The following is a 12,106-nucleotide window of genomic DNA, read 5'->3' as shown; positions in this document are numbered from 1 at the left end:
TTCTCCAAATACACAGTCTTATGGGTAACATAAATATCTTGTGACCCATGAGCTATATGACCTTTGAATTGGATTCTGGGTGGTGCTGAGCTGCTGTAATTTGTTCCAGGAGGCTAATATGTCAGACCAGTACTGGAAGTTAATCTGTATTGTATAGTAAATTTTAGCTTCTAGAAGTCTTTAGCATTTAAAGTAATAGTCACAGAAAAATTTACCCAAGGAAGGTAGAAGTCTCCTGCTGTTGTTGTACATGTAGTCTATCTTGTTATTACTATCATAAAGCAATTCCCATGAAGATATGATTATTTTATCCATCTTAATGAAGATTTTGATATTCCTTTTTGTTTGAATTAAGTACAGTAATTAACAATGTAATAAAATACAGACTAAAAGAAAAAGCTACCATATTTCAATACACTAGCCAAAAAGAAATATTGGCTGTTTTGCATCTTATCCAGGCTTAGCATGTGGGAAATGTCTGAAGACTGACACTGCAGAAGTGCTTTCTACATGCAGAACTCTTGTCTGTAAGGTTGAGAAATAGAAGGGTATACTTAGACACTCAAATTTAAAAGCCTAGCATAGATCAGGAAAAATGCATTAGAATGTCAGCATTGCTTTTGTAATAATAAATTTGTCAAGTGGTGGAGAAACTCCACTTGTGCAGAAATATTCATGTATTTTAAGGGCAATGCATCTGCAACTACTGGAACCCTTGGCAACAAGGAAGGTTTGGTGGTTATGTAAAGGAAAAATGCGAAGGCAAGACAGTGAGTACCTTCTCAAAGGTAAAGTGAAAGCTTTAGCCGTCAGACTGAAATTTATCAGGAGACTTGACTGACCTGTTGATGAATGCAGAGCTTTATTAAGTGAAATTGTGGATACATAGCAGTCAAAAATTGTTTATAGGATTTTATTTGTAGCTCTGAACCAAGTAAATCTATCTTATGTGATACCCCTCAATTTTTTTAGAGTTGTTCAGCCACATCAACAGCAGATGTTCGAAGAAGATGACCTACCAGCAAGTGAAAATGAAGAACAGCCTGGTCCATCTAAGAGGAAACGCCAGCCAAGTATGTCTGAAACAATGCCCCTGTACACGCTATGTAAAGAGGATTTAGAGAGTATGGATAAAGAGGTGAGCTTAACTAATTCTGACAAATTTTTAACATGACATAAGTTCTAACTTTCATTAAATAATGCATGTATGTGAACTGACCTTGTATGTCACTACAGTAACTTCAAGTAAAAGCCACAGCAGACAAAAGTATGGCTCAGGCTAAAATGTAGTTATGTTCTGCAAAGCAGAACAGGATACTGTGGTGTGTTAGTAGACCTTTAAAGTAGAACTTCATTTAAGAATAGCTTCTTCACATTAAACATGTTATTGAATTTGCTCTGGACAGCTTTGCCATGTGTCACTTTAGAGTTGTTTTGCTTTACTTTGTTTTTACAGTAAATCTCAAATTAATGTGGACAAAAATCAGTGGTGGGATGGGAGAAGAGGGGTCTGCAGATGTAAAACGCACAGACTGTATGGAAGATTAGGGAGACAAATGAGAGCATGGGGCCTTGTTATCTACAGACATGTAATTTTAGTGTTGTTAAGTCATAGCTGTAATTGTTTTGCGCGTGAAGGGAGCTTTCTGTTGCAGAGTGAGCTGCATGTCTTTCATACTAAAGAACATTACTTGAAATTCATTGTGAGCTTTGTGAGCCTCTAGGTGCTCAATTTTCACTTAACATTCTATGCACTTTTTTCAAATGAGCAACCATCTTACATAAGATATATCTATGTGTCTGTTGATACATAGAAGAAAAATTACCTATCACTGTGCACCATGTTTGCATGAATTTATCCTCTGTGTGACTTTAGTATAAAATCTAGTGACCCTAGAGCTTGAATTAATCTTCAGGCTTAGATAGTTTATTGGGGTGGGGACAGGAGCATATAACTTGCCATGTTCTTGCAGTAAGTTCATTCCAAGGTTCTAGCTATAAAAGGCTTTGAGCTATCTTCAGAAAATTTAATAAAAGTTTGAGAAGGGAACTGCATATTTCACCAACAAAAGAAAGAGACTTTATATATACAGTACAGGGTAAATTCGAGATGCACTGTTGGAAGAACTTTAAGCTGGTATTCTGGGGAAATGTCCCATAACTTTCAACTGCTGTGATGATCTCCTTTGAATTTCAGTTGACTTCAGGCTTTTAACTTTACCTGGTAAACTTTGCTTTGGAATTGACAACTTTTGATTTCTGTTGCTTTTTGTTCTGAAGTATTTTGCCCATTTTATCTCAGACTTTCCCAGAAACAGTATTTCTCCTTGTCATGATACCTGTCCCTGAATCCATCTTTGCCTTCCATCTGTACTGTCAGTAATATTTAAAGACAATTGATATTATGGGTCACCTTTATGATTTTATGTACTAACATTTTTTTCTAATTATGTGGCTTTTGGAAAATATTAATGAATTAGTGATGCAGTGTGTCCACTGAGTCAAAAGGAAGTGTGTGTGTTTTTCAGACTCACTGCATAAAGTATTTATTGTTCTGTTTTTAAAGATACTATTTAGGAACCTTATAAAAAGTCTGAATCTTTTGCCACCATTGGTTTTGTGATTGATTGCTCTCTGCTGCTACATTTATGACTAAGGAAATTAAAGTTTTTCTACTTCTCCTACAACTATAAACATCTTAAATTACAATGATTTGTTCTTAAATTATGCTTTTGCTTAAGCAGCATATTGTGCTTGGAAACTAGACTACACGAACTTCAGAAAAAATGAAGGCCAAATTCCAGTGACTCTTTTTTTCATAGTTGGATTAGCTTTGGTTCCAGGAGTCTGATTTGAGGTAAAAGTTGCTGCCAAAAGTTTTCCCTTGCGCCAAGTCTCTGTTCCTTGGGCAGCTGAACCGGTGGGGTAGGTATGTTTGGGGTTTGTTTGGTGCAGAAGCAGGGTGGGATTTTTCTGGTATTTTAGCTTCCCAGTTTTTGTCAAGGATTTTGTCAAGGATCAAATATTAGCACTGACACATGGAGGAAGAGAGCACGCAGAACATGTATCGGGGAGGTTTAACTGTACATGGTAGTGACAGCAGATCATTGTCTCCTGGAGTCTGACTATAAAAGGCAAGGAAAACTTGGGACTGCTAGCATCACCTTAGTAAAGGTGTTGCGTTCACATAGAAATGTAACACAAGTAATTAAGCAGGATTTTATGGCATTGTGTAGGAGCACACTTAGGAAACAGATGACGTGTAGTAACAAAGTCTATAAAATATAAAAGTTTAGTGGAGTGTACACAGTGGAGTCTGCTATCAGGAGCAGTATCAAATAAAGTGAAAATAAGTTCAATAAGCCTTCCTAGTGGGGACCCAGTTCACTTTGGTCACACTGTGACTACTTTAACTTCCAGAGAAAGTTGTTTGCCGCCACCTCATTCTTTATCAAAATGTTAAAAGGTAAGAACCTTTCTGGAATCAGATTGTCACTAAGAGATGTGAAATTTCTGCTTTTGCCAGAGAAATGCCTTTGCTTCATTTGTATGCATTCAAGTGGCTATGGCAGCCACAAGAACTGCAGCTGACTGCAGACTACCTGGGCAGAGTGAGGGAGTCTGTTCCAGTCACAGCAGTGATTTCTTGCTCCACTTCTCAGATGCTCATGCTGAGGCTGTTTGGGTTAGGAGTATATGGTCGAAGGAGAGGGAAAGCAAGTTCCAGTAGGACTTTGCTGCAGAGGAAGCCACTCCAGGCTCAACTGCAGTGTCTCTGCCCTTAGCCACTGTTGGTAATCATGGGACCCTATGGCAAGCCAGCTCAGGCAGCTGGTTGGGACAAAGAAGACCATTTCCAGATTAATCTTCATCATTTCCAGCTTCCAGAAATAACCTGCTGTTGCTGCTGCAGGAGTGCTAGTGCCAGGAGCAGGCAGAAGATGGGAAGAGCTGGGAATAAGAGTGAAGGCAGAGCTGCATTTAAAGCTTTAAAACTGCATCCTCAGTATTTTTACTGAATTTCCTCATAAATTCAGATAAGATCAAAAGGAGTCTTTTAGCTTTAGGGACTGGGATTTTTTGAAATTAAATCAGAAATGCAGGCATTCATATATACTGTTTTTCTATGGGTATAACTAGCAATAAATAACTCCTTTGCAGTTAACATGTAAAGAAAATCTTGCTTTTTCTCTGCAAAAATCTGTGAAAGACCACACAGCCCCAGGTAGTTTATATGTGGGAGAGTTTTGTTGGAAGTATCAAAATGGAAGCTGATAAAGAGAAATTATGATATATTCCCAAATCCCTTTCCTTCCTTAACCTATTTGAAAGTGTGTTTGTCACTTTCCCTAGTAAAAAAGCTTTTCTTAGTAAAAAAGCTTCTACTGTTCAATTGGGAAGAACTACTGTGGATAAGCATCTCTTAAAATTTGATCTTATGTAGATTTTTTAATCTTCTCCTATTTTTCCAGTTGTAGTTGTGCTATGCATACCAAGTAAATCAAAGGAGATGAATAGCATTCCACTATTGCTTTGCAGTTTATGGTCACTTAGCCTTTTGTATCTTTTTCAGTGCCAAATATCTGGGAGATTGGCTCCAATGGTAGCTTCCTTTCCCTCTGACATGAAGGACCGTTAGAATTTTAGAAAAATGGAAGCACAAAAGTGTTCAGTGTAATAGAATTGCCATTCAAAGGGCAATTGCCAAATCGGAGTAAGTGCATAAGGAATGTATCCCTACTTGGGAAATGTGCAGTCTCCTGGTGCTGCTGCCTGACAGTCAAGAGAATGTTTTCCCTTTTTTCTGTACTAGCCTGACAGAGGTGCTTTCCAACAGATTGCTGCTGTTTGTCTCTGTTATGGAAGGGTAAAGGCAGCAGAATTAAATGCTGCCAAATTAGCTTGTTTATAGTCACTTTTACAAGATTGGATAATTTTTGACTTCTAAATAACTGGCTACCTCCTACATAACCTGCAAAAGGTCATTCCATAAAAATGCTATTTATATAGAATTGTATCTATTATGCTGTAATCTTCACCAAAGAAAAATCTTTAAAGAAATGGCTTCCTGTCGGGAAGGATGAAAGTTTGACAAGAAAGTCTCACATGTATGTTTGGCAGAAAGATTTTTTTAATGTAGAGTCTGATGAAGGAATAGAGATGGAAGCAAGTTTTGATATAGAAGAAAAGAATTGCTGAGCCAGTTTTACTAGATAACCAAGGAAGCAAAAAGGGTATGTCAGTTAGAAGGGGTTTTTATGACTTAGAGCAAAGGATAAACCCACCTCAAACAAGATGTTTTTACCAAGCAGAAAGATAGCCCAGGCAAACAAGTCAGCAAAGTTGCAAGAAGAAAAAAGATCTCAGAATTTTCCACTGCAAGAAAACTGCATAATACCTTCTAGCTTAAACTGTAATGTACTAACTTTTAGTGACTGGAGAATAGTAACATGAATGGTATTATGGTAATTATAGTAGTTATGATAGGCTATAGATAAAAGTTAAGGTATAGATTGGTTCTACTGTATTAAGATGCTCAGCAAAGAAAAGTATATAATGCATTGTAACTAAGAGGTTACAGTTGTAACCAAAAGGTTACAAAACCAAAGGGTCTCCAGGCCTGCCTGCAGCTGGAGCTGACGCCCACGACCCTGGACTGCTGTAACGTCTTGGATGGAATAAACTGCATTTTGAAGAGCGCCTGGAGTCCCACATCTCTCTTTTAGGCTCTTACAAATTCCAATCAATTAAATGCAGTCAATAACTAACTAGAAGCCTCTTGTTCCTAATAGCTGTTCCAGGATGACTTTTGTTTTGTCAGGACCAATTCTGTCACTTGACAGGGAAGTTATCTACCTCTGCTTTCAGTGTTCTGTAGCAGAAGCCTGTTCTGTAGGGAGAAGAAACTGGGCTGTCTTCAGCTCTTCTTTTTCCCCATTTGAGCAGGAATGGACTTGCTCACCTGCAGGAACCTTTGTTACTTGCTTGGGGTAGGATGGTGTGGCATTGTCATCTTTTGCCAGGGATAGGTGGAAGCTCCTGACCTACCAGTCACTATAACGTTGTGTGGATCTGCTGTAGTTTACTGAGAAAAAACATGAAAGTGGAATCCAGGCTTCTCGTGACTCTTTATTTGTTTCCAGAGATAAGATCTATTAGCTATAGCAAGTTGCACAAAGAAAGGGAATGACTTGCAAACCGTGTGAAGACGTACACGTGTCTTTCCTTTCATAACTGATTGTTTCTGTACAGGATGCCATGTAGCTCTCATTCCCAGAGGTTACTCAGGGATCATCTTGTGAGCCTATTTCTTCAGAACTGATTGCTTTTTATTAGAGATCACTTTCTTCTTCTAAATTTGTATTCCTAAGTAATGTTTGGAGAGAACCTTACGACTGGGATAGCATCATGCACAGTTACTTTAGTGAAGTTGATCTAATCCTAACTGTGTTGTGTCCTGTATATTATAAATAAGCTGTTTGTTTTTACATACTGTTGCTTCCTGATGGACGTAGACTCTGCTTTTCTGTAAAATGCATTCTTTGTTCATGATTATTTGTTACAGACACAAAAGGTGATTTTTAGCTGTTGTAGTGCGTTTTTATATTTTGTAATACTTTGAAGTGGTTTTGTTTTGTATTCCCATATTTTTCCCAAATGGTTTATCCCAGACTGTACTCCCCTCCCTTTACCTGTGTTATCCCTTTCCCGGGATGAGATCATCCCCAAACCCCCACCCTGGCTCTCTGTCAATCACTCAGCATCCCATCCCTCCATCCAGAAGTTTCTGTCGAAGTCGTCGAGTGATTAGCCAGAGGCTGGGAGTCAGCCCCCCAAGCCTTGCCCCATAAGCTTTCCTATATGTCTATCCCCCAGTACCCATCCCTTAGGGTCACTCATTGGTTGGTAAAATGTTATCTACTTTTGGTTTCCACTTCCCTTTAAATGTGACCTTGGCACATCTCCCGGGGTCTCGGCAGGAGGCCCCCTGAGGTGCAGGAGCTCCTTTGGGATCCTAATAAAACCTTGGATTGACCCCTGCTAAGAGTCGGCCCTTTCTCTTCTACCGATGTCTCTGGTGTCTCTTGTGTGCAAAGGCGACCAGCCCAGGTGCCCTCAGTACCCTCGGGGCACAGAGAGTGTCTCCCTGCCAGCCCAGGTGCCCTCAGCACCCTCGGGGCACAGAGAGTGTCTCCCTGCCAGCCCAGGTGCCCTCAGCACCCTCGGGGCACACACAGAGAGTGTCTCCCCGCTGTCGGCCGTGTCGGGGCTGCTCCCCCCGGTGTCTGCCGACTCGGGACTGGCCCAGGGCTCCTGAGAGGCTCGCAGAGAAACAGAGACATTTAGCCTCGTGCATCATGCTAGCTTCTTTTAAAAATTGAGTCAGCTTTATATAGTCTTAAAGATTTTCCCTTTTTTAATAAATGTCCTTTTCATAATTATGTTGACGTTCTTGTCTATGATAAATGACTTGACCATGAAATAAATAAGCAAGGTCAAGAGTTTTCATTCCTCTCTTCCTTTTGGCTACAAATTATTCTCATCTGTTCCTTCTAGAGCAATGGCTGTCAGTACAGTCCCCTTTATGTTATTTTTCAGGTCCTTTCTAATTCACTAGTCCATGTAAATAGTAGAAATACATAGCAAGAATCTAAGATGCTCCATTTATAAAATGTCAGTGATAAAGAAAAAAGAAATTAGCCTGAGCTGAGCTCAAGATCCTGCTCTCAGTTGCTCATATCTCAACTGCTGCTACAACCATGGTAACAGTAGAAGGCAGACAGCCATAGGTCCTTATATGTATCAGTACTTTCAGGACCAGTCCTCAAGAGATGCCAGTAGGGGTTTCACCAGTGGGAAGGATGTTGAAAAGGGATTTCCAGTAAGGCAGTAAGATTAAACAAGTTCAGTAAGGCAGAAAGATTTCTGTTTGTTTTGCAGTACCTTCCCATCCAGGATAGCCCAGGATTACTAAGGTCCTGGAACAGCTGTGCACACTTCGTTTACTAGCTGTATGATGCTTAGGCTTTTGTGTTTGTTGCTGTGGTTTGGTCATGATGTTTGAGAGTAGCATCTGTGTCTTGTCAAGTGTCATCATCTCTGCCATCTAAGGTTGAATATTTTCCTGGTTTAAATTCCTCTCAGTTTGGGACTTGGGACAGGGGAAGAGAGGGAGTGAATCTGATACCAGTCCGACCTCTAGCTTTCCCATCTCTCACTTCAGTTAGTGGAGCTGCAGAGATTCCTGCCATCTGGTTGGGACATGTGGTCAGCAGCTGCAAAGTGACCACATTGCAAAGGTATGTTCTGTGCACGAGTGCATTTAAGTATAAAGATCTTTCTTGAGTGGGAATTGCCTAATGAACTACTTTTGCATTAACGTTGTTCTGTTGATTTGGGACGTATTCTGTGCCTTCTTTTCCTTTAACTGAACTGTAATTTATAGGTCATATACAAAGACTGAAATTGCAACATTCTGCTCTTACATAAGGCCACTTATGCTCTTATATTTTGTCACTCTGCATTCTGCTTTTATCTAAGCAAATTTATCCCTTAATTTCTGTTTTTTATTTCACATTAGTGACTGTACCATGCAGTGAATTAGGAGGGAGTGTTTTTCTCCTTCAAAGTGTTGAAAACTGTTATCTCAGTAAGTGGTTAGCCTCTTGGTTAATTAAAAAGTACTAATTTGATGTGGAGGATGTGGTCTCTAGAGCAAATAATAGCTACCTAGGCTCCCTTGGACAATTACCTTCCACATTAATGGTTCTTTGAATTTCCACAGCTACGTTTCTCATACAGATTTTCTTGTTGACACCTTAGCATGTACTATGTCATAAATTGTACAGATGCTAAATTTGGTTAGCTTCTTATAAATTGTACCTTTTTTTGAAGGAAAAAGAATAAGCCTGTGTGTACGCCTGATGTTGTTAGTGATTGTCATCCAAGTCCCTTGGCCCTTGGAAGTGATGAGGTCTTGCTTTGCAGTTGTCAGGCAGCTTTCACTCTAACTGGACTTGTAAAAACAATTAAAAACTATTTGAGAAAGTAAATGTGCTGCTCTTCATCAAGACGGTAAGAGACTGTTGTGAAAAGGATTTGCTAACTTCTGATACAAGCAGACCTGAGGAGACTCAGATTGGCTGGTCTCAGTCCATTAGTGCTTCCTCCTGTCGTTTCCGTACTGACAGCCCTATTGTCACCTTCCTTCACATGCGGACTCTCACATCCCCGCTGGCCACCATGCTCTCAACAGATTTTTGCTTTCTCTGTGGAGTGCTTATTACCAAACGGCTTAACCAAGCAAGACTACATGTGCTGCTTGCTTTCGTTTACTGGGAGATGAATTTCCTGGAGGGAAATGGTGAGGGTGCAATGCTAGGAATCAGGTTGCTGGTTTGTCTTCATGAACAAATGATGGCTGGCTGATGCACCAAGAAATATGATGTGTTTTTTTAAAGAACATATCTTAAAGCAGTTGTATAAGAAGGAAAGTATATTTACTGCTGCCCTGTTTTACAATTTTGACATTCACTGTTCTCTAATATGGTTAAATAATACAGAAGTAATTAAGCATTAATGTTAAAGCAATTATTTCACCCATATCTCATCTAATTAGTAGAGAAAACCGAGTAAAGTTTTCCAATACTATTTTTAATAGTTTGACAGTGAGAATCAGCAGGATAGAGTTAAGATACCGGTACAGGGCATTGGAGAGAAAGATGATGAGCACTTAAAAGAAGCTGGCCATCAGTAGTTTGTTTCTGCCTTTTTTTCACTTTGAAGAATTAGTTTCCTACCAGAAAATGGAAACTACTCTGAAAAGCAGCTATGCTTTCTTCTTTTGTTTTCTAGTTTCAGAAGACAATTTTTTTTTTAGAAAATTGGTATTGGTCATGCTTAAATTGTAAATCATCCTGACCAGAAACGTTGACACTCTAATTGTTATTCACCTAACAGAAAGAACACTAAAATATATGTAGTGTAGATAAGGCTAGTGAGATTCAAATGGATTATCAAAATGTGAAACATACGTTTGCCTATTTTTTCAGTCTGATATTTCTCTACAGACCATTAGTTTATGCACTAATTGCATAGAGCTGATTGGCTGCTAGTTTTAAGAGGGCATCATGGTTCAAGCTTGCTTAGCACTTTTTAGAAGTGTTTGGAAAGAGGCTTTTTTATTTAATACCATGTTTTACAAGGAGACAACTCATTACCAAAATAGGAAAAGGATTTTTATCAAAGTTGATATTATCTCAAGTAGGCAATCAATTGTGGATCACTTCTGTTTTTCTGCACAGGTTGCTTAGAAAATACTATTTAAAGACAGGTTTTTTTATGTACTTGGATGTCTTATTTTTATTTTTTTGATTTTTTTGATTTTGTGTGTCATGAGGAAATATGGGAAATATTCTGTAACTTTTTGGCATTCAGATGACACACGGTATAAATATCTGCATTTTGTAGATAAAAATGGAGACTACCTATATATGTAAGAATTAGTTTAATGGCAGTTATGAGAAGTTGTTAATTAAAATATGATGTAAGACTTTTGAGCAAAGTGAACATGATCAATCAAGTTCTTGGCTGGTCAGGCTGTTATGGGGAAAATAAAAGAAAACGTATCACAGAATAAGCTGAGTGGGAAAGGACCCACAAGGATCATCAAGTCCAGCTCCTGGCCCTGCACAGCACCATCCCCAAGTGTCACACCATGTACTCAAGAGTGTTGTCCAAACACTCCTTGAACTCTATGAAGCTTGATGCTCTGACCACTTCCCTGGAGAGACTGTTACAGTGCCCAACTTCCCTTTGGGGTAAAGAATCCTTCTCTGATATCCAACCCAAACCTCCCCTGACATGACTTCAGGCCATTCCCTCTTTTTTATTGAGACTTCACTTCTATTATGCCTACTTTATTCATAAGCTAAGTACAAATATTTGTGCTACAGTAGATATTAGTAATGGGTTGCACCAAGTGGACATCAACTAAAGAAGTAGCCATGCTTGCTTCAGCACTAGCTTCTTCTTGAGGAATCTGATTAATCTCAAAGTAATCAGATTGATGGATTGTCAATAGAAAAACAGGGAAATCCAGGCAAAACTTAGTTAGCCCAAGATTGGTCTGATTTACTTCCCAGCAAAGATGCTTCTGCCATTTTACATAGTCTTCATACTTTGCTGATTCAATCAACAGTTGATTCAGATCCTCTGCCATTCTCCCAAAGGTGTTCACAACATTGTTTCATTGTAAGCTTCAGTTTTTAGGAGAGATGCTTCTTTTTCCATGTTGCTATCATTCTGTTAAGCATAAAGTAAAAATTATTAGGCAAATAAGGATAAATCTTGAGCTCTGTGATACTGCAGATATTAATGACTTCTGGCTTTTAAACTATGCCTGATTTTATAGCAGATATGTTATTCTAATGTTGCTCCATATGAAATGGAAAGTAGTTCTATAAAGCTTCCACCTCTAGAATGTATATACAAGGTGTTGGTTTATTCTATAGGGAAGAAGGCTTTTCCATACATTCTGTGAAAGTTTTTCAACCAACTCTGGTAGTACAGAGTACTACCTGTAGCCTGGCCTTAGTAAGGAGAAGCTGAAAGCCTTTTTCAGCTATTTGTTTACTCAACAAAATGGGGCAAAACCTCTTTAAATAGAGTTCAGTAACCTTATTTTAACATATACGTCTACCTCCATATGCTAAGTGAAATGCAGCTAGGCTGTCAACACTAATTGGCAACAGTTAAAAATGAGATGCATGAGCCATGTTAAACAATTTGCAAGCTGATCCCTCACATAATTCTGAGCAGCTGCATAGAAGGCCTGATTGAGCCTCATTATGAGTCTAACATGTTTTTACATTTAAATTTGAGCTGTTACTCTCCATGAGGGATATTTAAAGGTGTCTGCTCAAGTCCCAGTCTAAGTCTGAACTGTTTTTTTCATAACTAATTTTTTTTTGTTTTATCAAGATCTTCTGCTACTTGTATTTCAACAAAGAAAGAAATACAGATATGCAGTATAGCATAATGTATGTTAAATGCTGTGAAGAATCTTTGCAAACATTTGCATAATGCTAGTCTGCTAGCAAACTTA

At 38.8% G+C, this 12,106-nt stretch overlaps 1 protein-coding gene across 2 annotated transcripts in view; it reads left to right on the top strand.

Annotated features, from left to right (window-relative positions):
* CTDP1 (CTD phosphatase subunit 1) overlaps positions 1-12,106 on the top strand; it is a 101,008-nt gene that overhangs the window by 45,135 nt on the left and 43,767 nt on the right. For both annotated transcript variants that reach the window (XM_066557841.1, XM_066557833.1), the window contains one exon: positions 973-1,138. In XM_066557841.1, the coding sequence (XP_066413938.1) occupies positions 973-1,138 (166 nt within the window). The remainder of the gene's footprint in view (positions 1-972; positions 1,139-12,106) is intronic.

The sequence above is a fragment of the Molothrus aeneus genome, chromosome 1 (assembly GCF_037042795.1).
Source record: "Molothrus aeneus isolate 106 chromosome 1, BPBGC_Maene_1.0, whole genome shotgun sequence".
NCBI lineage: Eukaryota > Metazoa > Chordata > Aves > Passeriformes > Icteridae > Molothrus > Molothrus aeneus.
Note: the sequence above shows the minus strand (reverse complement) of the source record. Positions and strands in the feature narration are given on the sequence as shown.